This window comes from Xenopus laevis, chromosome 8L (assembly GCF_017654675.1).
Source record: "Xenopus laevis strain J_2021 chromosome 8L, Xenopus_laevis_v10.1, whole genome shotgun sequence".
Classification (NCBI taxonomy): Eukaryota; Metazoa; Chordata; class Amphibia; order Anura; family Pipidae; genus Xenopus; species Xenopus laevis.
In genome coordinates, this window is record NC_054385.1 from 103,544,681 (window position 1) to 103,572,372 (window position 27,692).

Below are 27,692 nucleotides of genomic sequence, written 5' to 3' on the forward strand. Positions count from 1 at the left end.
TTAATAACACAGAGGAAGCCCTGTTTGCGAGCGAATTTGATGCTAATAAAGATATTCACTGGTACGGTTTGATATCTGATGTCAATTATAGTATGTAATTTAGAGGTCTCCCGTGTGCGTGGTATGATGTAGGAAGCAAGCAGCGGGACACTGTCCTATATTTGATTTCACTGACGGAACCAAACCCACCTTTGGGACCAATTAGTGTTATTTTTCTGGTGTGGATTCTTGGATTGTTCATTTATTCTACCATAATGAACTGGGAGTATCTGATAAAGAGTCACAAACTGTGAAGCCTTCTGAGAGCTCTGAACCTTATCACATAAAGAGAAAGCATTGATGTGTATCACATAGAAGCATTTACTCCAGATCTCCACCTTTTTGTTGTCGTCTGCCCCCTCCGTCATTTCATTTTTGTCCTGGAGAATAAAAGGTGAACTGTGAGTTGAAAACTGGGCTGGGGAGGGCATGGTGAGTGAAACACTCTGTGGTAAATGTATCTATCTGCCACGTCATGTCTCTAGGTCAAGTGAGACCATAGCACACCTAACAATAGGAGGGCATTAGAGGGACATTTGTATTTAGGATTTGTAAACATACTGATGCAGTGCAATATAATTCAAATAATTATTTACATTACAATTGTCATGTCAGAACCAAATAATTTGTCACATATCCAGGCCAAATCTTAGAATGACACAACTTAAAGCAAAATATATTTCTGCTCTTATGGTTATAGACTGCGACCCTTTTCCAATATGGCAGCAGCGCAGTACCCATTAAACTACTTCCAAGTGCAAATATTTATACAAAGATATTTGCACTAAGGTTTCAGACAGATTCTATCATGTGATCCTTATATATTTGCACAGAAATTACTGATGCCTAAAATATGTGTTCCAGGCTATTGCTTGTTTGGGCCTGATGATGGACACAGATTTCTGTGCTGTGAGCAGTCTGTGAGTTTATAGAATTTTAATTTATAATTTTAGTAGAATGGTAAAGTGGTCAGTGGTCTTTGGAAGACTTGCAGCTACTGACACCAACACTAAAAATTAGCATATACTGTAGACAAGGTCGCTTTAAAGGAGTTTGACACAAAAGTTCTCACTAAATTTTATTTTTAACTCTGCATGGTACATGGGAAAGCTTTGTTTTATGGCCTGTTTTTCTCTTTGCATACTAAAGAAAATGTAGGTAATTATGCCCGACCATTTCTTATTTCTCATTTTAATCTAACAATTTACAAATGTCCATGCCCACCAGTCACAGCAGGTTACCCTGCCCAAATTTTACAGTGTCTAACCTGAAGTTCCTAGAGTGTGCACCCCAGCTGCTCTATTTGTTTAACTGAAAAGAGAGCTTTGAATGGGGATAGCAAGGATTGTGGGACAAACAAGTTAAACCATGGGTTCGTTTCAATCGTGTAAAATCAGTGTATCAGGGTAGAAGCCCACATAATCCCTATAAAATGCTACATATTTAAATAAAGCATCATACCAAATAATACAACAGTGACATCACTACAATACAAAGTCATGATTTCAGTACTTGGACTCTCAAAGTTAAACCACAGTGACAGCTGAGGTCACCACAAGGAAATAATAGTTTTTAGAGGTTCATGCTTATATAACATAATTGTCTGGTGTGCCCTGGTGTCTTTTGTGGGACAAATTGTGGTCCAGGCAGTGAAGCTGTTGCTCCCTGGCTCCCATTATTGACAGAATCCATTCAGATCTTCCTAATCCTCTAAAGAAATGAAGGAATGTAGGAATCAAGTTGCCTGAAGCAGTGACAGCATGCAGTAAGACCAGGAACTTTGCATCTGCACCAAGGACTTCACTGGGGTTTAAGAGATTAGCTGGTAATTTGAAATGACGTTATAAAAGGCGTTTGTTTACTTTGAAATTTATGATGATACATTTGCGTTAAATGTGTTTCTTACACAAAAATGACAACCAGCTTATAGAACTGCCTGCTCGCTTGCGTCTAACTGTTCTGGTGGCTGGCTATCTAAATTTTTCCATTGAAGTCACATGGAACAATGTCTGTAGGATAGACACTGATATAGATGATGTTAAGAATTCAGTTTAACTACCATATCTCTCTGAAGTTTGCTGACCCTAGTGTTTTGCAAAGTCTTTGATATTCTCTTGGTTTCTTTTACTAACCTTACTGCTACTAGAGACTTTAGGCCTATCGGCAATGATGGGGTAAAACATAAATATTAAAACCTGCTGACAGATTTATATATAACAGTTGTGTTCTAAATTGTACAACGTTATTTTGCAGTAGGTTTGTGTAGGTAGGTTCATATACTGTATTCTATGAAAAAAAAAGCAGTTATTTATTCCCCTTGTAGAAATGTGTACAAAGAGGTATGGCTGTAATGTATGAGTCCTTTAAGACTGCTAGTCTGTATGTGAGTTGAATGGTTTTGAACGGCGTTAGCAGCAATGCCTCGCATGGGACCAGAGCAGGACATTATCGGAAGCTTGGGATTGTGCATTGTGCAGAGCAAGCACAGTTGAATCTGAGAGCTGAGACCAGGATGGACATTAGTATCTTCTTAATAGAATCTGAGTGATAACTATGCATAATTGAGCACTGAGAGGTCACTAAAATGAAAAATTAGAGTCCCATTAAAGGGTTTTTATTGCAGAGAGCTGCAGAGAAGATAGGTTGAAGGAACAGACTGCAAAAATCCATCTACTCCCAAGAGAAGACATTGTCTCTTTTTGAACCCAAATCCACTAGTCTTTAAGTAAAATCCCTCAAAAAAAATTATTTTGTTCTGGTTACCATATATTTCTCTCCTAGAATACCATTGTTTTCAGCATATATAACCTGTTGACTAAACAGGTCTTTCTTGGGTTGACCTTTAGTCTAATGGAAACCCCAAGGTTCCTTTAGAGTACCAAGGTTTAATAAACAATTTAAATTGATATGCTACATCTTATATTTTCCACTAATGTACTATCCCACAATATAAAAATCTGATTAGTAATTCATTTAGTCCCATTAACATACCATAATTCTATGCATCCCAATGCTATCAGCTACTATGATAAATGTAACTTCACATTCTGCTAATGTTGGAATGATTTCCAAACATCCTATCCTGTCACTTTAACTCCAACAATGGCCTAACAAGATCAAGTTACCATGGTCAACTTTGAATGCAGTTCAGTTTATGGATTACAGCCAAACAAATATTGCCATAACAAATCGACATATTATAGGTATTTCATTAACATCAACCAAAACGTGATATTGAAATAGAAAAATAATATTATAGTTCTGGGATATAGACAGTTTCAAGTGACTTATCTAGCAGTTACTGACTCCCACGGTAAAATTATTTTAGAGACCCTACATACCCCTACATACATTGCCAAGGTAAGTAAGTTATACATGCAGGTTTTGCAGGACTCTCCCTTGTTTTATAGTTTGGAACTGATTTGTTTTAGTTTGCACTTTCCTCCAGTCCACTGTACAGTAATGTCAAATGAGTTGGTATAAAATTAAAATCTAATAATAATTTTCAGGACCCTTTAGCTAACCCTCGGAAGCTGCTATATCTTTTTACACTCTTGAGTCAGAAAGGTAGGATAACACTTTAGAAGGATTTGGCTGAAGTATTTGTTTGAATTAAAATACATGCCCCCTACAGATAACAAGTGGTGTTCATTTGTCATTCAGCCTAATGTAGAAATCTACTCACTCCCTCACCATTTGTTGCTGCACTGCCAGTCAATGCCTGCTCTAGAGTAGTAGGACTGTCAGTATTTGTTATTGTAATCTCTTGAAGTTTTAAAGAATAAAATGTCAGTCAGTTTTCCAGAACTGTGGAACATACGATATCCAATAGTAGCTCTCGCCCAGGATATTTCATTATATGGTAGATTATACACAGGTAGAGTCAGTCCAACGTACAACATATAGCAAAGCCAGAAACCCAGAATATATTTTTTTTAATTTCTGGAATTTAGATCTTGGTTATTGCTCTGCATAGCAACAGATGGCATCTTATTAAATCAAAGAAGGACTATTCTAATCTGTTCTGGTCATTCATGTACACGAGGTACTTGCGAATATCTCCGGTTTTGCTGAGGGATATTTTTGTCCAAGTGAACCTCAAAAATAAAAGAACAATTTTAAGTCACCAGTATTGACAGTGTCCGTATGCTTATGTGTGTACATGTGTGTAAACAATATATTTAAATTATTACTGTAGTGACTTTCTTTCTCTTTGCATTCTTTCTTGTGCATTCTTTGTTTTATTTATATAGCCAGTCTTGTCTTGTGTGCAAGAACTTTGCCAATTTTTAAAAAGTCAGTTACTACATTCTTACCATCTGTCTTCTGAATGTACTATATTTTTGATCAGTGATTTGTCCCTTTGGATTTATACTGTACAGCATTTGCGACCCAAATTTACTTAGGAGCTATGTAGTGCTCACATTATTTTATGTTCCAAATAAACGAGTACCAGTGTTTTTATGATATATCTAACCCTTTTACTGCCAGAGTGATGATCACTGCTGAACTGTCAATAAAAGGGGTTACAACATTCGATCACAGACACCTTTCCGAATCTGTACCAAGAATCTGAAATTTAAAACTCATCTACACAGGGCAGCAGGAATAAGAGTTATTCTGGGAAAATATATAGCTCTTGTAATGCCTCTTAATTATAACATACTGTACAAATTATGGTGTGAGATTACGCTCGGGTTTGGTCAGCCTGAGGCTTATGATAAAATTGAATCGATTTGAAGAAAGTGTTATTTGGTTTGTTAAGAGACTCTTTAGTAGACATGTAATGTTAGGTTAAAATGTTGTCTTAATAATGCTGAAGTGGTGTGAAGACCTTGAGTGCCTTTAGTGGTCTGGATTTGTGGGTAAGTCGTTTATAATTACTTTTAGGGTCTGTTTAATAATCTCGTTATATTGGATTAGTATTAGGTCCTATAAAATGTTGGGATGATATTAGTCTGCAAAAATGTTTTATCATTGTAAGGTCTTAATAATTTGGGAGCAGTGTGAGGCCAGGCTAATTTCAGTGCTGATCTCTTATGTATTGTGAATGGAAACCCCTTTTAGAGCAAAGCATGAGGTCCCTTCAGTGGAGAGCCTGTGTAAATAGCTGGAAGTTAACAAAGGAGCAACCTCCTGCAGCTCCCAGCTCCCGACCCATTTGGGGAATGAATGTGCTAAATGCTTCTTATGCCGCCTGAAAAGCCTGGGACAAAAAGCAGCATAAAACCCCTTTCTCCTCTGTTCTCTCTCCTCAGTCCTATCTTTCGGTTTGTCCCCCTGGGGGGGTTGGGTATTTGAAGTTAGTGTAAGCTTCGGAAGAGATGCTTTTTTCCCAAAAAAAAGTGCTCTTTTGAGTGTGAACAAGGTACAATGGTCACCCTCGTTTTCAGTGTCAAAAAAACCCACACAGTTAGTAAATGTTGCATGTAAACTTTGCTAGGTCATCTGTTCTCTGGACTACTGGTCACTGCAAATTGCAGGCAAATTTCACTCTAACATGTTGCAGCTATTTAGCACAGCAGGGTCCACATAAGGGGTGCATAAATATAATGTTGGTTAGTTGGTTGTTGTTACGCTCCCTCATCCTCATCCTTTCAAATATATATTTTTTTTCTAATTCTTTCCCTTTTATACTGTGACAAATGAGTTCCTATAAATTGACATGTATGATTTAGGATAAACACAAAATACATTTAGCATGATCTGAAAGATGTACATCATAGGATACTTTAAAAAGGGAGTTTATATTCATCGTACTGACCAAAAGATATGTATTTATATCTTTGTGTTCTAAAAATTTTTTAAAAAATACAGTACATTGCTAAGTAGTGCATTTGCAAGTCTGTTAAAGGCTTCCTCGTAAGCTAAATGTGGTTTTGTGATTTGATTGTTTTTCTATAGATTACTGCTTGCACAAAAAATATATAGGGTTATACAATTTAGAGGGGACTGTATATGGGCGTTAAAGAAATGCAAAAAACATGATTAAATTGTCCTTTATTGTTATCATTATAATTAGTGATCATAGTTAAATATTTATAATATACTCCCTCGTATTTTTCAGCTAATAGTAGAGGGGTTACAAAGAATGCATACAGATTTTCATAGATACAAAGGGTAGAGAAAAGGCTGTATAACCTAAAGCTAAATGATAATGGATTGGGAGGTTAATCCTATTTTATAGATGAGTAAATTCCATTAAGATGTGTTCACACTGTATAGCTGTGACGTTAAATATCCTGTAACATTTATTTGGAAAAGAGGTATTAACTCATGTAACCTGTATATTTAGATTGTTGGAATAATTGCAGCAGAAGGCTTGCAGGCTTCAAATGAAGAATCATAACACTATCATGAATCATGAATTCAACATGTTTAAATGTGTGTTTAAACTAGGAACTACTGGCTGTCTTTGGGTTTGGTATAAGACTGGGCAGAAGAATCGATTTATGTGAGACCCGTTTACATGGTCCCTGCCATAGACAGAAAGAGGGTGTGCAACTTGCTCAACCAACACACATTGCACTGGCTATCCAAAGTTACTCTTGCAATCATTTAGTCTGAAGAAGGAAAGATTGGGTTTGTGCGGGTATTCAGATGAAGGCTGAGCAACTGCTACCTCCAATCCTCACTCACACTAATGGGGATCACTAGCCAACAAAAACAGTCAAGAGCTGCCAACTGTGATATAATTATATTACAGGTATGGGATCTGTTACCTAGAAAACCCATTATCCAGCTCCAAATTATGAGAAGGCTGTCTCACATAGACTCCATTGTATCCAAATAATCCAATTTTTGGATATTAAATAAAATATTACCTTGTACTTGATCCAAACTAAGATATAATTAATCCAACCTATTGGTCTATTTAATGTTGAAATGATTTTCTAGTAGACTTAAGGTATGAATCTAAATTGAGGAGAGATCCATTATTTGGAAACCCCCAGGTCCCAAGCATTTTGGATAACAGGTCTAATACCTATGTACATGTATGGTTAAAGGGATACTGTCATGGGAAAAAAAAATGTTTTCAAAATGAATCAGTTAATAGTGCTGCTCCAGCAGAATTCTGCACTGAAATCCATTTCTAAAATGAGCAAACAGATTTTTTTATATTCAATTTTGAAATCTGACATGGGGCTAGACATTTTGTCAATTTCCCAGCTGCCCCAAGTCATGTGACTTGTGCTCTGATAAACTTCAATCACTCTTTACTGCTGTACTGCAATTTGGAGTGATATCACCCTCCTCCCTTTCCCCCCCCAGCAGCCAAACAAAAGAACAATGGGAAGGTAACCAGATAGCAGCTCCCTAACACAAGAAAACAGCTGCCTGGCAGATCTAAGAACAGCACTAAATAGCAAAAACCCATGTCCCACTGAGACTCCTTCAGTTACATTGAGAAGGAAAAACAGCAGCCTGCCAGAAAGCATTTCTCTCCTAAAGTGCAGGCACAAGTCACATGACCAGGGCAGCTGGGAAACTGACAAAATGTCTAGCCCCATGTCAGATTTCAGAATTGAATATAAAAAAATCTGTTTGCTCTTTTGAGAAATGGATTTCAGTGCAGAATTCTGCTGGAGTAGCACTATTAACTGGTGCGTTTTGAAAAAAACATGTTTTCCGATGACAGTATCCCTTTAACAAGGATCGCAAATATTATATATTTCAACTGAAGGCTACAAGTAAGCCAGCTTGTTACTTGCATAACCATCTTAACTGATGTCTAATATTAAAGGGGACAAACAATGGCAGAACTACCAGGGGTGTGGGAGGTGAGATTGCACCCAGGCCTGCATGATCCCCCTTGGGACTTGCAGCAAAAATTGTGCCTAGAGGGGGATGGCTGGCTGCACGGCCTGTAGATTTACAGGTTACTGTGCCCAAAAATCTGTTTTGCAATAAAAAAAGAAAATAAATGCAGCTCTGATTTAGTCAATTTCCACAATGCCTGGCATGTTCTGTGATTAGCAGGCCCAAGGAGAAGGAGAAAACAGAATCATGCAAGGAATTGTGGGAACTGTAGTCTTTGAGAAGAACTGAGTTCTGATACATTGTTTTTGCGGTTGGACAAACTGAGAAGACACAGCTTTCAATTGCAATTTCATTTATAAATAATTTTAAAATCACTAAAAATTTAAATTGATTACTTTTTTTGTAAAGTTGCTTAGAGTTCCAATTTCTTTCATTATGCAAAGAAAAAACCATTTTTGGTTGGTCATCCCTTTTATGTTAGTAATGTTTTGCTGTTATTTCCTTAGTAACACTTGTTGGCACCTACACTCTTACAGATACAGGTACTCAACAAGCTTTGGGTGTCCAATTGCTGTTCTTCAAAATTGCCCCAGGCTGTGGCTATACACCCCAGATCCCTGAGGCCTCCTAGCCTGGCTCTGTAATAGCCACTCTCCATCTGTGTCACACAAACAGCTGATGAAGCAGCAGCCAGATCCTGGGCCGCAAACAGTCACATCCACCCAGGTTAAAGCAGCCCTTAGTTGCCAGGGAGTAGTCAAAAGTCATTACTGTTTGGGAGAAATTGCCCTATGGCAGTTCCTTGGCATAGTGGAGGAGATAAGGAAAAGCTTGTGCATTAAGAAAGCCAACGAATATATAATGCGTATGTGGGTGTGCACATACACATTTACAAAGAAGCTTATATGCAAAGGGAACCTGCCCACAATTCCCATCTTTCCTGGTCTGTGTGAGTGTATAGAAATTAAAGTGTTCAGCTGCTGAAAAGGAATGTGCAGTGTTAACTCATTCCAGGTTCAATGTAGGTGGAAGCACTGTCAAGCCATATATTTTAGTACTTGTTTTTGAATCCTGTTTTCAGACTTTGGGAAATTTTAATTTGATTAATTCTTGCAGGCAATGTAAAGTGTAGCTTTTGTAGCTGGTATAATGATTATTCCATTATTTTACTTAACTCTTTTATTATTTCCATGAGAAAATTGAGAGCCAACAGTTTACTATGTACTATGTTCCAAATCTTAACCAGTCATTAAGATTTCTTTAGGATAGTTCTCCTTAAAGACAGGTCTTCTGGACATTTCCAAATATTCCAAACCTTCTTATTTTAATATTACATTTTTGGCAGCACTAGGGCACCAAAGTTGCCCTGTACTTTATAAAAAAATGTTTTTAAATTATAGTAGTTCAGATCAAAGTACCATGATAAGTAGTTCGTGACCATATAGGAGTGATCCTAAAATCTCAACAAGACAAAAGAAAAGAAGGATGTTCTTCTTACCTGACTTTGTTACACCGTATTAGCTTTTATTACTCATTGACATTTATTTCTACACTATGGATGGAACACCAAATTCCTGCTTTTACTTTTACTTTTACTGGTCAAGTGTTGGGCTATTTCACCTTGTTTTGGGGCTGATAAAAATGTCCTACTAAAAGCACCCAAAGTAACCCTATGTGTCAGTACCCTTAAATAAAGCACTGGTTTATTTGAGGTCAATGGCACACAGGGCTACTTCAGGTGCTATATGTAGCCAGAACACCCTGCATTAAAACTCCTGAAGCAGGCTACCATAGAGTTTAATGTAAGTAGTCTGACAAGCACTCATGTCAGCACTTGTCAGGCAATAGTAGACTTGAAACGCACATGGATGCCTTTTAGGGCTGTAAAAAGACAAGCGCTGGTACAAACACTTATGAGACAATTTATAATAAAGTATATGGGGGGCTTCCTGCATCTGGCACCAAAGCTTAAAGTTCCCTAGATAGCCACATGTATAATTGCCCTTTATTAGCTAGGTACCCAGAGAAAAGTGTAGTTTGCTTCTAATCATAACAAATTGTATAAGCGAAACATTCCAGGCATAAAATACATAGCTTTTCACCTTCCATTAACATACATCCTAGTTCCACCCACACCTAGGGTTGCCACCTTTTCTTGAAAAAAATACAGGCCTTCCTATATATTTATCTTTTCCCTATTAATAACATTGGGATCAACCATAATTTTGATATACCGGCCTGGTGGCAACTCTACCCACACCACAGCCATTTTGTCACTGGCAAACCAAGTAAAGTACAAATTTTTTTTCAAATACACTGGAAATCATCAAAAAACATTACCACTTTTTTGCACTTTGCCTCTGTGGGTAGCAAGGCCATGTGAGTTTTACAGGCATTGCTTATACAAGTGCTTGAAGACTTTTCTCTCTATGCATGCATCTCATTCAGGATTTGGTTCCGGAGTTGTTCCCAGCAATGATGATGCAGTTCATTTAGTTTTAGTTGCTTAGATGTGAATATGCAAATGAATGTACAGATTTGGTGTAGTATTTTTTAAATCTATCTTCATCAAAAATGTGGAGGGCACAGTACAGTCAGTTCCAAAATGTATCAAATTAGATTACCTATACAGGAATGGGACCCATTATCCAGAATTCTTGGGACCTGGGAGTTTCCAGATAAGGGATCTTTCTGAAATTTGGATCTTCATACCTTACGTCTACTAGAAAATAACGTAAACAATAAATAAACCCAATAGGCTGGTTTTGCTTCCAATAAGGATTAATTATATCTTAGTTGGGATCAAGTACAAGGTTCTATTTTAATATTACATTTTTAGAAATTTGGATTATTTGGATAAAATGGAGTCTAAGGGAGACAGACTTTCCATAATTTGGAGCTTTCTTGATAACAGGTTTCCAGATAACAGATCCCTTACCTGTATATTAGAAAAGAATAGTAATAAATAATGATCATTTTTTTTTTATAGATATATATATCTCAAAGTAGTGGTAGCAGCACACCTATGTGTCCACTTGAAAGAAATGTGTCAGTGTCAGCTCTGAATACAATAAAGACTAAGTTCAGCTCTTGGTTTATTGTTTTAGGCTTTCCTGGGACAAGCTTCTGACTTAGCCTGGGATTTATGGATTTTTGGGGCTAATTAATGCCTGTTCTAGTATTACAACAAGCTGGGATCTCAGTGGCTTCACACATGTCCCCCTCTTGGACTTGCAGCTTGTCAGAGGCCAGCAGGGAGCATTCACTCCCCCTCTCTGTTTTTCTCTTTCGTGTGGCTCTGGGCTAATGATGTGTAAGATTTTAAAAAAAGAGGGAGAAAGCATCAGCCATCTAGTGAAGAGTGTCCTCGTAATCTTCATTTATTTTGCATTTGATTATCCCAGAAGTACCTTACATCCCTGACTAACCCTAGCTGCCCTGTTTTTTTCCCCCTAAAGTTATTAGTTCAAATATTAATGCATGTGAATGATATATTCAGCCTCCGTTGATTGATGCTTTCCCAAAAAGGGGGAGACATGGCTGTATGAATTTTCGGAAGGAGGGAGCAAATATTGCCCCAGCAGCAGGGTTTTTCAGATACATAATTCACACGCCCTGAAGGCATTGCTTTCAAGGCATCGAAGCCGCAGGGCAAAAAAAATAAGCAAGGCTCTTAAAAGTGAATGATTTTTGCTAATGCACAATTAATGCCAGGGAAAAGCACAAAAGAGCAGGATAGGGTGATGGAAACTTCTGATTAAGTTGGCACGTTGGCTTTGACGAGCGTTTCTCTCTGTTTTTTCCATTCTTTTTATTTTTAACCATTTCATAACATATAAATACTGTATGCATTGCCATTTACATGTTTGCTTGGGAAGATAGAGTATATGCATGTACACACTATTGTCAGAATCCCATGATGCTCCATAGCTGCAAACCAGATCTGCTTCTGGCTTTTCTCCTTTTCAGAGGAGGTACTGAAATTACCACCCATTTCTAAAAAAAAAAAGTCCCTCCAGTTACCTCGTTGCTGATACAGCTGAGCATTAAGCATGAATTGTGTGTGAATAATAATTTTCAGAAACCCATGCAAATTTTAGAAAGCAGTTCATAAATTGGAGAAAAATCCCGGTCCTACAAAATCTGCAATCTGAATATGTAATAAGAACTTGCAAATAATGGGCATCACCCTGCACCTTGTTCATTGACATATAAGCAATCTTATATTCACTTATATACATATAAGCAAACACACACACACATTTATATATATATATATATATATATATAAAATATATATATATTATATATATAATATATATATATATATATATATATATATATAGATAGATAGATAGATAGATATAGATAGATATAGATAGATATTGATATATATATATAGATATATAGCATTTGAATGGGTACAGTTCTCCACCAGTAAACAAGTCTTTATATTTTTCATTCTTTCTTTGAGAACAGTTTGTTGGTCTCAGGTCTACAAACATGCAGTAAAGCTTATGCTGGAAAATGGATTAATAATGATGTGTACCACTCAACATATTTGGAAAAGGTGTAGACTATATAAAGTGATGTTCTTAGGTTTCCCATAATCCTGAAAAACTAGAAATATTGTTGGAATTGTTCGGCCTTATCTGGTTGAGAACAATTTAATCATCAGTCTGTCAGTGTGTTTAGATATAGATTTATCTGTAATTTGTTCCATTGTACCAGCCAGTTTCCTGTCTCTTCCCAGACAGCTGACCATTTCTTACCTGGAATTGAATAGGTTGAAAATATAGTGAAAATATAAATAAAACGCATATAAAAGGAGTGGCAGACAGGTGAAAGTGATGAGAATTATTTAAAATGTAGGATTAAAAGAGAACAGTATTCATTGTTCATCTTGTTTTTGTAAATGTCACCCAAGATGATTCTGAACATAATTCATTAGTTAAATACAGAAACCTTTATCTTATAAAGTCTTTTTCTTACAATACAGGTGATGTGTTGGATAACAGTGTTGCTTCTCCTGGCACAGGGGATGATGATGACCCAGACAAGGACAAAAAGCGGCAAAAGAAACGGGGCATTTTCCCAAAAGTAGCTACAAACATTATGAGGGCGTGGCTTTTCCAGCATCTCACGGTGAGTCTTTAGATGTTCACCAGGTGTCCTTTCAAAGGGCATGCATGATATATACAATGTATATAAATACAGGTATGGGATCAGTTATTCAGAAAACCCATTACTGAATGGCCTATAGACTCCATTATAATCAAATAATCCAATTTTTTTAAAAAAATTATTTGCTTTTTCTCTGTAGTAATAAAATAGTACCTTGTACTTGATTCAAACCAAGATATAATTCATCTTTATTGGAAGCAAAACCAGATTGTTGGGTTTATTTAATGTTTTCATGATTTTCTAGTAGACTTAATCTATGAAGATCCAAATTACGGAAAGATCTGTTATCCCGAGCATTCTGGATAACAGGTCCCATACCTGTATACTGAGTCTTGATGTACATCACAGTATCAACTTGCAGCACTCTGTAGTTTATGTTATTTTTATGGCTGAAATATCATCATGAAAACTCCTCAAGTGAGATCATATTGTAGGATTGTTCAACATAATAATGGAGTTTTGTGATAACATGGGCAACAGTTTTCTCAGTCCTGTAACCTGTAGAAACCAACCAGCAGTTTGGGTTAATGTGTCTGATTCAGTCAGGGATGCTATTGGATACAGGAACTGGGCAACATTTGCCTTTGTAATTACTTAAAAACCATTTTTTTCTTCAAACACATTGTTATGGAGATACACAAAACAAGAGTCCCACTAGAAAAAAGTGCTATCTTAACCAAGAAATAGCACACACTTGTATGTATATATACAATAATACATAGCAAATAAGCCACATCTAAGTCAGGAAAACAGAATCTAGGTTTTTGCTCACTGTCTCATTGTGATTAACCTGGCAAGGAAAAATACATTATTAGATTCATGTAGAGATTCTTATATTTACATTCATATTCATAATGTAATGAATATTGTAGTCAGTGCCTTTTGGTTTGTACTTACTTTAGTTTATGCCAAATATTGCTAATGGCAACATGCTATAGGAAACAGAAGTTCAAGCTGCTCCATCTTTTGTCCAGGTGAAAGTGGAACCAGTCATAGGCAATAAAGGTGCTCACAAACAACAGTATTAGCTTCATCTTTGTTTAACAAATACAAGTACTCCCTAGGTCCTTTTCCATCAAGAATTGCCTTAAATTAGCACCACCGAGATTATATTTGCATGCCTATTTGTAAATCCAAGATGTTAACATTAACATTATCAAAATTCTGAATCTTTCAATTCTGAATCTCTGCTGGTTAGACACCTAAATTGCTAATCTGCCATGTTCCTCCTGCAAAGACAGTGTGGCTTTTGTTGAATTTATTTGAACATCAAGCAGATACATTCCTTGCAATACAATGCCAATGGCAAGTAATTAGTGAATAAACAGAGCTTGTCAATGTCTGGGAACCACTTTTAAACTTCATTTCTCTTGAACAATAATCCAGAACTGTTGGAGTCTTGGTTCTGAACCAATTCCGAATCCTAATTTGCATGTGCAAATTAGGGGTGGGAAAGGAAAAAGTGGAAAAAATGTTTTTACTTCCTTGTTTTGTGATGAAAAGTCACGTGATTTCCCTTCCAGCCCTTAATTTACTTATGTAAATTCAGATTTGGTACGGCCAGGCACAAGGATTCAGCTGAATCTGAATCCTGCTGAAAAAAAAACTGAATCCTGGCCGAATTCCAAACCGATCCCTAGTTTTTGGACCATGCCTGCCTACATCCAGTTATAAATCTTATGAATTATTTGAGTGACTTGAGACTAAACTGGACAGCCCTGAAGGATTTCCAGAATGCCATGAGCTGGTAGAACAAAATGAAAGCAATAAACTCCAAGGGTTCCATTTAGAGAGGAGCTGCTTGTCTGTAGGTGTAGCAAAGATTATTTTTGGAGTGCTAGGAAATCAACATCTGATTTGATTTCTGGGGTACATGAAATACTCAACTGAGTGCATGGTTAAATAAAAAGTAGAGTAGAAGAGAAAAAAAACACTCATTGCCTTTTCTGAAAAGAGAATGACCAGCACTTTCATTTGGCTTCTAAGCTGCTTCCGTTTCAAAGGTCACTGCCCTCTGCCAACTTAGCTGAACAGAAATTCCTCTGAACACTGAACCGCTGGACTTTTTACTTAAGGAAAGGCAAAATAATGAATCCTAGGCAAATACTGACTAATTGAAAGGGCTGTAAACCCATTACATATTGGTCAGAGATAATCAAGGGTATTTAATGACTTCTATCTATTCAGGAGCAGTGAAGCTTCAGCAGCCAGCCCTGAACCTTGCCATGTGCTTATTATCCTGATCATTAGTAGAATTACTTCACAGCTGTTCTTTGCTACATCACTTCAGCTGGGGGCTTTACCGACCCATACAGTGTTTTAACCCCTTCTACTTTATTATGCACACCCCATAATACAGTTACTAATAATGTGTCCATTCCCTAATAGACAATGCAGTGGTGTTGTACATTTTTAGTACATTTGGAGAAGATAATTAGAATATTTTGAGTCTGAGTTTCAGGTCAAGTAAATTGTAGTGTCCCTAACTCATTTGTTCATATAGGACATGGGATTCTAATGCGACATATTAGGGACATGCAGCAAGCAGCCCTTTCTCTGAATTACAGCTTCCATCTCATTTGTCAGAAGATGTTTGGGTTTGTTCACATAAATTAGCTACCAACAAAAGACTGCAAGTTGGATACCCCCTCCTTACATTCCTGAAAATTTTGTTGAGGAATACATAATGCCCTGGTATACTTGTGATATCAGAACTTGATGCTTGAAAATGTAATCCATTAACATGGTAACGTACGTGTGTTTTACTTGAGTATATTTCATACAATAATTAAGTGATGTTTTAGCTGTAACATAATATTGTCAGAAGCATCTCTAATGTCTGAGACAATGGAAAATATATGAACTTGTGTTACATAATCTAATTTTCATGATTACTTTTAATGTGCCAAACCTTTTACTGTACTGTAGATCTTTATAATACAGATAAATGAAAAGCAATAGAAATAAAATCAAGGGGCAGTGAGTGATTCACTGAGCTGAGTCTGAATATTTTTTTTCTCAGTATGTGTCATCAAAGTGGTTAATGCAAAGAAGCCCATATAAGCCTGAACCCAAAAAATATTCAGTGTGGGCCATGTTCAAACCTTGTCCACGAGTAAGGCTTTGTTAGTAAGCCCTTTTAGCAATAATAATGTCATGCACTGTGTAATTCAGGCTAACTGCTAAATACCAGGTGCTTCAGTCAAGACAGATGTTCAAGATATATGAAAGAAAGTCTGATGTAGATTACATTTGAGCATAGGAAAATAGGTCAATTTAAGCCAGTCTTGCACTGTATCTTAGTAAGTGTTCTACAAAGTTTCATTTTGTATGAAGTCTTATGCAGTTTTAAATATCAGATTAGAGGAATGAAACTGAAATTAATTTAGCTACCTGAGGTATAACCCCCTAAAAGCCATTGTAAATGTGTATATGTGCTGCTATAGTATTGTTTTGGAATGGGTTGTGCCCATATGTTGAAAATTGTTTTCTTATGGGCTCTATGTTCCCTGGTGGGTTTTTAAAGCCAGTGGCCCTGACTAGGCTTTCTAAGCAGCAGACCCCAACTGTGTAATTGTATGGAATTCCTGCACAAGGATCTGCCTCAACCATAATTTGTGTGTGCTTGCCAGCTTCTGGAAAAGGAGTCCGTGTGTATCCACTAAGGCTTTTCCAGACTCTGTTTTCAGAGACAGGATCACAAATGTAAAGAATTGGCTTTGGTTGGCTTTTGTCATCTCGGTGCAACTTAGCTTAATCTATATTTTTTCTTTACTTATTTATTGGTTAGATAAATACTGAAAAGACTTAAAATTCACATTGCTTTTATTTAACTTTTCCAATGAGCCACAGGAGCCCAAACCAAATGTGAACTTATTGTCACCCCTTAAAAATACCTTTACAAAAAAAAAAAAAAAGAAAGAAAAAGGTGCAGCTTACCCCAATTACAAATAGACCCACAGAACACCAATATATATATATTGCTTGGAAAGACCCATACACATTAAATCTTTAATGTCCGTTACTTAAATTATTAGGCAGCCCTAAAAAAAAAACATTGGGTTTGCAACTGTTGGAGTAACACTATTAGCAGCTGGAAACGAGATAGATTTAAGGCTAAAATTAAAGTGTCAGGTTGCAAGACAAAATGGTTAAGAACATGTTATACAATTTTAAAGGCATGTTCAAACCATTGTATATTTGTTTTTCCTTAGGGGAAATGCAGTTCAAATAGTAAAAGACTTGTATTATTCATTTTGGGACCCCCAATAAGAATGCTGCCCTGCTTACAGACAGCAACTAATAAAGGAGGCTAAAAACAATAGCTCAAGCAGAGCAGACAATTACTCTAAATAACCATGTAAATATCTGCCTTGTTCAGGCAAAACATATTTTGATAATCTCATGTTATCTACCATGGTATGTTACACTGATACAAAATGTAACCATATTGGTGGAGTTGATTGCCTTGCATCTATTATATTGTCACTTTTACACTACTCGTGATGATGTAACTACTACAGGCAGTGATTCCATTACTATGAAACTTCTTTCACTATATAAAACAATAGCATGGCATATGATAAGAAGCAATATCTGTGTATTAGTACTGTTATCTAGTACTTTCCTCACCAAGTTGCTGTATTGCTGGGAGATCCATCATAGCAATAGCTGAAAGTCTTAAGATTTGCTACTCCAGTTCTCCAGTATTACACTTCAGAGCAGAACAGGTATTTAAAACACACAAAACACAGATCTCCACTTGTATTATGCAAAGTGCTATGTAAAGGGGTCCACTACCTTATGCCAGCAAGCCCTTCATGCATTCAATTAGGTCCTTTCGCATCTCCACTTTTCTCCTGTCAAGTGCTCTTCTTTTTCCAGACTGAAAACATATTTAATTGCGGGCAGAAGTAGGAAGTGCTCATTCACAAAGACAGCACTTACTTAGGATTTAAGCAAAATGTTCTTTCATCAGGCAAAGCATTGTACATAATGTTCTCAAGTGATCTCCACAAGAGCTGTTTATATCAATTTCAGACTATTTTAGGTACGTTTCATAACCTTTCCCTCTTGTCCCCTTGTAACTGTTGCACTAGTAATTTGTAGTGGCAAAGGGATCTCACTGATCTAGAGAGCAAACATTTTGAGGCCAATAGTTTTTTTCTGAAGATCATGAAGTTTGTTGTACAGGTATATCTCTAATAGAAGTTTTACTTTAGGGGTTTAAGATGAGTAAACCTGCTATTGTCCTCCTGTGCAAAGCATAAACCTGAAATGGATTGGCTATGTCTACAGTTCCAACTGAGTTTTATTTGTCTTATTACTCTACCCAGAATCCTTTGTATGTTTGTTCAAAAAGCATGAAAAAGCACATTCCTTTTATCTAGTTCAGGGTAAGGGTAGTAGACAACATTGCATGATTTCAATACCTCATTAATACTGAACAGAATGAAACGTTTCTTGGGCTTTTGGCAAGTATTGATGATAATATGTTCTGATTGCATCAAATGTCCTACTGCACATTTGCAACAAAAAGCATAACGTCACAATTGCTGACATGTTGCTATGTTTCTTACCCACAATGCAGCATTTTTTTTACCCATAATGGAGGATACACCACCTCCAAAGTGGTAGTAGCTCCAGAGTTTCCTAGGGGCACATTTACTAAGGGTCTAAGTGAATTCCAAGTGAATATTCGAATTGAAAAACTTTGAATCTCAAAGTAATTTTTGGGTACTTCGACCATCGAATAGGCCAAAGTCGACTTTGATTCGAAGTGAAAATGCTTTGACTATTCAACCATTCGATAATCAAAGTACTGTCTCTTTAAAAAACTTCGACTTTGACAGTTCGCCACTTTAAACCTGGCGAATTGCTATGTTAGCCTATGGAGACCTCCTAGAACATATAGCCAACATTTGGCTAAGTTTTTAGAAGTCGAAGTGAAATCGTACTAATCGTTTCTAGATGAGGCCATTGATCCCCATTTGAAAACTGGAAAGAGTCAGAAGACAAAGGCAAATAATTAAAAAAAACTATACAAGTTAAGTAATGAAGATCAATTGAAAGTTGTTTAGAATAAGACATTATAACATACTTAACTTAAAGGTGAACCACCCTTTTAATGATAAAAACCAATTGCCAAAATGGCAACAGTAAGTTTAATTCTAAATTGTCAGGTCTCCTCTTGCTATCTCTAGGCTCCCATACTTTAAGAAACAGCATGTACCTCATTGAATGCTTTGCTCCAGATTCTTATGTTTTGTGGAACTTTCATATAATTATATCTGTCTTCGTTTTCCTTTCCTTCTCTCCCTTTTTTTTTCTTTCTGTCTCTCCATCACTCTTGTTAACTTTTTCTCGCATGTTTTTGCCTCTGTTGGGAGAGCAGATCACCCTCCACCATTCCCATGTCTGTGCCATCTGTCAAGCTTTTAATGGTTCCATATTTAAAGAAGCCGCCTCTCTTTAGAATTCAACAGCATTTTTTTTGTTTATATATACATAGATATTGTATAATCTGAGGCATTTGGCTTAGTAACGATGTGTCATTTATTTTAATAACTTTCAGAAATATTTGTTTTTACAGATATTTATGTTCCATTGCTTACAGAGGGTTTAGAACTGAAGCAGTTGCTTTAACTGAAATGCCGCCAATGCATAGCTGTGAATGTATTTAACATAGTAGTGCAAGCTGCAGAGCAATATGTTGTGTGAGATCCAGCTGGACAGAATGAAATACACCTCTGGTGTGTTATACAAAGCTTCCCATTTTGGGGCAGGACTGTTTACGCACAATTCTCGGGCCCCATAGAAACCTCATTTGGTACTTTGTATGAAGCCCTGAGTAGCACTGATTCCAGCCTGAAATATATTGAGTATTTAAGGAAATAGCAATTATGGTTTTTATTAAACCCTAGTATCCATAGAGGAAAATATCCTCCTTTTCCCCATTTCGTATCATGTGTCTCTCCTGCATGAAGCATTCCACTGAAGGATCCATATTCTACTTCTGGTATATACTGTAGCTCCATCAGGTTGTGTATGTTCCCAAGGAATGATGATTACAGATAAAAGTAAGATCTTTTCTAGCTTTTTTTTTTATTCTCAGCACCTATGCAAACATACATCTTGTTTTATGCTGTCTCAGCAAACAAACTGTTATTCGTGAGGGCACTTGGGTAACACCCAGGGGTCCAAAACTTTGCAGGGGTCTACAGATTGTGTTTGTGATCTTTTTAAAATATATTAGGCATTATAAGTGACCTGTGTCTGGCTGCCAGGGTAGCAGTGGTTGCTCAATTTCTACGTAACCACTCATTTGATAATGTAGGGTGAATAGTGGCAGTTGAGAAGAGAGGACTACATGAAAAAAAAATGTCCTGCCTTAAAGAAGACTGCTATACTTTTAATTTCTACACATGTATAATTTCTATAAAGTGAGTACAGAATCAAAGGACCGAAATGTGTATGTCCTCTGTGTCTCTGTTGAAGTAATGGGTTATGAGCCTGCCAGAAGAATACCAAAATGTCCCTTGTTGGTAAGTGACCTTTATGTCAAGGGCAAGGATGGTGTAGAAACACAAAACAAAATGAAGCCCTCTGCCTGTGTTTTGGCTGGTGGAAGCCACTGCTATAATTAATCATCCCTGTCCACGTTCCTGGTAACCGAATGGGGCTTTCATTGTATGATGGCACTTGCAGCAGCATCAGTCGTCAGGAGACTTCTCATAGGCTATTTGCAGGTAGCACCAATCAGCCAATGTCTTTTAACCCTCAAAAATGTTCATTACCAGCTGCTGTTTCTATTTAGGGATTCAAATGCAGGACCTGCTCACTTTAGGTGATTTATATTAACGGGGTTGTTAACCTTTGAGATAACTTTTTGTATGATGTAGAGAGTGATATTCTGAGACAATTTACAATTGTTTTTTATTTATTATTATTAATAATTATTATTTATTATTTGTGTTTTTTTTAGTTATTTAGCTAAATCACAACCATAACCTACTTTTGTCTCAGAACACTTTCCCCTGTAAGATAGTACAGTAACAGTCCATACTTTATCGAATGATACAGTTTAGATGGAACCTATTACATTTTATACTTACAGCCTTTTGTGCAATTGATGTTTTTAGGGTAGATGGAAGTCATATGGTATTGCTGCTGTTTATGGCTGTAACCTTTGTGCAGATGGATTGCTTGAAAGCATTGGATATACTATACTTTTTTACTGTAGGATGAAGATTAAGGGGCAGAATTGAATTGAAAATTCGAATTTCCGAATTTTGTTTATGGTCAGAACTCTCAAATTGGATTCTGAATAGTCCAAAGTTCAAACCTTGCCCCTTTAAAAATTCTAACTCGACTATTTGCCACCTAAAACTTGGCGAGTTCATGTATAAGTCAATGGGAGAGGTCCAGGGACCAGTTTTAAGCTACTAGCCTTTTCTGACAATCAAGTTTTTTTTAGGAGAAAATAATCGATTCGAGTTTAGTCGCATTCGATTCAAATTAGATTCAAGTTTTCAAGTCGGTAGTATTCGTTCGAGATTTAGATATTCGATTTAATTATTAAATAACCCCCCCCAATCAAATTACGAATATATTTAAATTTATTAGAGTTAAAAAAAGCTCACATGAATTCGAAATTCGACCTTTGATAAATGTGCCTCTAGGTGAATGTAGTATATTGGGATCATGGATCCTATGAGATGCTTGTTTGCTTTTTTCTAATTGGTCAAATGGATTTGAGACCTTGGGAGTCTGTTCTACTTCACATGTATGTATCCAAGATCAAACTGACCTCCTAGAGTACCAGAGGATCTCCAGTCTGGGGGGTGGGGTGGGTCCCATATGACCTTTCTTATTTCTACAGTAAAGGAACAGTTCAGTGTAAAAAAAAAAAACTGGGTAAATAGATAGGCTGTGCAAAATAAATAATGTTTTTCATATATAGTTAGTTAGTCAAAAATGTAATGAATAAAGGCTGGAGTGACTGGATGTCTAACAGAACAGAACTCAACTTCCTGCTTTTCAGCTCTCTAACTCTGAGTTAGACAGCGACTTTAAGGGGGGGGGCAACATGGGACATAATTGTTCAGTGAGTTTGCAATTGATCCTCAGCATGCAGCTCAGATTCAAAAGCAACAGTTATGACCCATGTGGCTCCCCCTCAAGTTACTGATTGGTTACTGTCTGGTAATCAGTGGAAACCAAGAGAGCTGCAAAGCAGGAAGTAGTGTTCTGGCTATTATGTTACACATCCAGTCACACCAGCCTTTATTAACTATATTGAAAACATTTTTTATTTTACACAGCCAATCTATTTACCCAGTTTTTATTTTTATACTGAACCATTCCTTTAAGCCTATTTAGCATTTATACCATTTGACACTTCAACAAATGAGATTGAGAATGGACCCTGGATGTCAGGTTTTCTGGTGGGTTCTAGGAGGCCCAGTCTGATGCTTTATGTATCCATAAATTGATCTTTGAATGAAGGGCATGCTGATTCAAAACTTTTAAGTTGTGCAATGTTGCATGCCTGAATGCAAGGAAATCTGTGGGTGCAGACAATGCTCAATGCATGAAACCATGCTTTCATCTGACAGTTTATACATTACATCTGTTTACATTCATACTAATATGGGGCATCAGACAGTGGACCAGTTCTACTAAGCAGTATTGCAATTGTTTACATTGATGCTGGATCTTAACAGTTACATCAGTGGTTGCTTAAACAAACGTCTCTCTCATGGCACTTAAACATCGATGTTTATTCACTGTGGTTTGGAAGCTCTCTGTTCACACTTTTAAATTCAGATAAAGGCAGAATAAGCCACACTTCACCTCCTAAAGAAAGCATTTCACCGCCACACCTGAAGGATTAGTTATCCTTTTGGGTAATTCATCTTTGAATTCAAAGAGATGCAGGGTGTGTTCTCAGAATGGTTACAGGGTTAAACAGCGAGCATACTGGAATTTAGAGGTGTGGGGGTTGAGTCAAGTGCCTTGAGTGAATGAACTCAGAGTGATGGGGTTTTTCTAGTTTATGATACCACATCTCATAACCAGCTTCACCAAATAATATAATAATGTTTCAGAATTATTAAGAGCGCTTGGCCATGCTACTCTTTGCTATTGTTAACATGTGGTTAAAAACGTCTCATACGTTGGAATAAACATTACTGTTGGGCATTGCTTCTGTTTGAAACTCTTGTAACAATAACACAATCTGCAGTATTACACTTAAAATACATTGTTTACGTGCATAAAACAGACAAAAATTCATAACATAAAAACAATAGCGGTATCTTGGTGCTCAGTGGTGACTAATGGAGTTTTATGCCATTGGCCTTCCTCCACTATTGAAACATGTTAAGAGGGATGAGTGTTTATACAGGTATTGGATCCGTTATCCAGTAACCCATTATCCAGAAAGCTCTGAATTACAGAAAGTCTGCCTCTCATATACTCCATTTTATCCAAATAATTTAAATTTTTAAAAATGAATTCCTTTTTCTCTGTAATAAAACAGTACTTTGAACTTGATCCCAACTAAGATATAATTAATTCTTACTGAAGACAAAACCAGCCTGTTATTTTGGTTTAAATCATTTTTTAGTAGACTTATAAGGTATGGTGATCCAAATTACAAAAAGATCCCTTATCAGGAAACCACTGGTCCCAAGAATTCTGGATAACAGAAGTCCCATACCTGTACCATGGAACACCGATATACTTCTGTAGTTGAATTTTTATGCACCTTTCATGTTGTTCAAGGGGCCAAAAAAATGGTGTAAAGCTGTGAAAATATAAAATCAACGAATAGCATTATATTTTGTATTATTAATTGGAGCTTTCTGGTTTCCGGATAATGGATCCCATAACTGTATTATTTTTGAAGCTCTTCACTGTTGTCATTTTTACAGCACTGCTGCATGCAACTTATCACAATGAATGAATGAATTTAATTAATCAACACTTTAGTAACAGCCACAAAAAATGTAGTATAATGAATCCAACCTACTGAAAACCATTACAGTACCCACAGCATTGGGCACTGCTTGGCAAACTGATACAGAAAAACATTACAAGCCAATTTTATGTAACTGCAATAAATGAGCAGCACATAGAATGCCACACTGTATAGATTAGAAAGATCATACAGCTATAGGACTTTGGAACCAAGACTTTGGAACCAAGGCTTCCCCTATGAGTATCATACCTATATTTACAAAGGGCCCAAAATATGAGAACCATTTCAGAAATGCAGTTACTCAGATTACTTGCGTGGGGGGAATCCAGCTCCCAGGCTCTCTAGTTATTTTAAGCTTCTAGGCTAGAAATCTATGTTTTAACCTCCCTGGGCAACACACACAAAAACATATACAAAGTTATGTATTGAAATATACTTGCATACAGTGCTTATTTCAAATATTTTGTATCTTGTTTTGTTAAAAAAAAAAATTCTGCAATAAAATAATAACAATGGAATCCATGTCATTTTTGTAACTACCCTGTGACATTGATAGAGTAGAAATTGTAGATAGGCACACCTTTAAAAATGGCATTTTCAATTTCTAGTGTAATGGTTGCATGATTGTAAGGGATGTTTGTAGCCAGCAGATATTCATTTTTTGGTGCCTGTTAAATTGGTTCTGCATAAAACATTACAGTTAGAATTCCTGTCTGTGTGTCCGGCCATGGTATGTCTTTGCCTGGTTATCTTTGCAAGGTCATTTCATATAATTACCTTGCTCACATAGCTAACAACTAACAACTCAACATGAAGTCAAGGGGGAGGGAAGTGGGGTGGAGAGATATACCCTTGGCTGGTACAGTAAGCCCAAAACCTATTCTAGCCTAACCAATTCATGATCTTTAGTTACTTTCATTTTTCTTATACCATAGAAACCTTTTACACACAAATTGAATGCTAAGTTATGTGATATTAATAAGCAACAGACTAGCAATAAATACAATAATATTGCTAAAACAATTTAGCAATACAACTGCAAATACATTTATAGAAAAAGGACATTTTTAAAAATGTAGTCGTTTATAGCACTGATGTCAGACTATGGCCCCAGCAGCTCTGTTTTACAGCATCTTTGCCAGAACAACAATTGAATATGCATTCAATGTTACCAATTGAGACCCCACTCTGAATACTGCTCTCACTAACAGTGGGATTCGAAATCTGTTTTGAACTAGAGGGAAGTAGCTGCCCCAGTTAGCATTTTCAGGCTGAAAAGTGCCAGTACTATATAATGCCTTGCCCATTTAAGTTAATTGGAGAAGGCAGTGGCATTGTCAGCCTTTTTTCAACTTGTAGTTGTGTGTCACAGCCTTTTGTTCTGACTGGGTGACGATATGCTTATCGATTTGGGATGATATAATCCACCAATAAAGGCAGAAAATGTAAGTGATAAGCAGCAGAAAACCTATATTAATAATTTCAAATGCACATAGAGAAAAAAATACATTTTTGGAGTCTGAACTTTCAATAATGTTGGCTCAGTAACATTACTTGATCTTATGGGGCTCCATGGCAATATCCTTTTAGGGACCCTGTTCCAAAAACCATAGCAAAGATGGTGTGTAATGCATGCATCTAGTGAATGGTCATATCTCCAATCTCCAATGTATTTTCAGGGGCAAATTTATTGAATAGTCAATTTGAACTCGAATTTTCGAGTTTAAAAATTCACACATTAGAATTATAGTTGCCCTATTCGAATGTAAATTGGAATGTGAGATTTATCGCACCTTCACCATGGAAACAGTCCTAATTCGAAAATTCGCCACCTAAAACATGCTGAGTTCATGTACAAGTCAATGTCAGAGAGGTCCGCTGAGCCATTTGGAGATGTTAATAGCCTTCCTGAAATTCAAGGTTTTTTTCGGGAGAACAATTAGGTTCGTACAAATTGAATGTGATTCCCATTTGATGGAATATTAGCCATTCAAATTTTTTCTTAAATAAACTCCCAGTCGAATTGTGAGTATATTCAAATTTAAATTCACATGAATTCAAAATCCAACCTTTGATAAATGGGCTTCTCAATGTTTTTGAGCCCTCACCAGCAGCTTGCTATGCACTCTTTTGCCACACCCATTGGTGGAATGCAAACATTGGCAAATTGTCTTTATAGATTATTTAATAAAAGGGAAAGCATATTAGGAATATTACACAGTTATAGACTGTATAGGTTTACTGTGTTGGGCTTAATGCCACCTTCCATCCCAGCAGAGTAAGTTGATGTTTTTTCATGTAACTGATAATAGTTTTATTAACCCCAAAGTATACTACTTGGAAAGATTTCTACTAAGGAATACATTGACACATAGGTTGTAGATTCTTTTTAATGGTGTGGCCCCTGGGCTAAAGTGACTGCCAGTGTTCTTCTGTTGGATATGCTTCATATAATGTGATGAGATTATGGGAATCCATTGAGGTTGTTAGGAAAAATTTAGCATGCAGGTGATGTGCAGCGAAGGAAAGTTAATTGTATAGATGCCAAAAGGAGCAGCCTTTGAGTTGAGCTATCTGCGGAAGTCAGCCATAAGTAGATATATGAATCTATGTGTGAAGTATTATTCTGCAGGGGAATTAGGTGAACTTTTAAAAATGAATGTATCAGATCAGATCAGTGACTGCTGATTTATGATGCGTCTCATGAACAATTTCTCGATTGAAGAGCAAAAAGTTCATATTCTAAAAAGGCACTGGGTGAGTGAGTCAGACAATAAGGTTGCCTTATTTAATCAATTTCTCTGTAGTGTTTCATCAGGCCTGGAATCATTAGACAAACAATTCTATGTTACATTTTGTTTTATATTTACATTTCAGGGAATTCAACCAAATCTGTTTGGAAAACCATTTGGATGATACTTTATAATGCCATTCCATTGTGACTGAAATGAATCAGAGATTAGGAATTCCTTAGCTATAAATAACTGTATTTCATGGAATTGCTTCCATTTCTGATGGTATTTTGGACGCAAATTCATTCATCAAACTTTTATTATCGTTTTATTGTTAATAGGCCATAGTGATCATTTAAAATGTTTAGTGAACATCACACTTCATCTGTTTTTAACCAAGTCTCAAAATAAAACATTTGTGGTTTCTAGAAACCTTTAATTAGGAAGAAGCATTATGAATGAAATACAGAATTTTAGTCTGGGACTTGTTTAAAGGGGGAACTCCACAAAAACATAACTTAAGCTTTTTGAAATGTAAACACAATTTCAAGCAACTTTGCAATATACAGCAATTAAAAAAATATGCAGCCTTTTCATGATTTGTAATGGTTTGCAACAGTTCCCTAAGTCTAGCCCCTGCTCTCCTTCTGATCTCTCTGACTACTTTGCTGAGCTGGCTGACTACTGTTACTTTGTATCAGCAGCCAGCTGTCCTTAGCCTGCTTCCTCCAAACCCCACAATTCCATGCACACGTGATTTAAATAAGGAACACAACATTAAAGTGCAATGCATTGTGTAGAGAAGTTGTTACAATTTCTAACATCAGTGTTTTAGTCCCTCCTTCCCTACTAGGATTTGAAATGTTGCAGAAAGAGAAGAAAATGGCATTTATTCATACTTTTTGAAGAAACCAGCGATGGGTATATTATGGGTTTCTGTGTTATATGGGCCTCTTTATCAAATTTTGGTTTGGTAGCTGGAGTTCCCCTTT

The 27,692-nt window shown here is 36.6% G+C and overlaps 1 protein-coding gene across 6 annotated transcripts in view; it reads left to right on the top strand.

Annotated features, from left to right (window-relative positions):
• LOC108699226 (homeobox protein Meis2) overlaps positions 1–27,692 on the top strand; it is a 110,703-nt gene that overhangs the window by 39,622 nt on the left and 43,389 nt on the right. For 4 of the 6 annotated variants that reach the window (XM_018231174.2, XM_018231176.2, XM_018231171.2 and 1 more), the window contains exon 8: positions 12,800–12,945. In XM_018231174.2, coding sequence (XP_018086663.1) covers positions 12,800–12,945 — 146 coding nt within the window. The remainder of the gene's footprint in view (positions 1–12,799; positions 12,946–27,692) is intronic. The other 2 variants (XM_018231175.2, XM_018231177.2) reach the window with 1 other exon arrangement.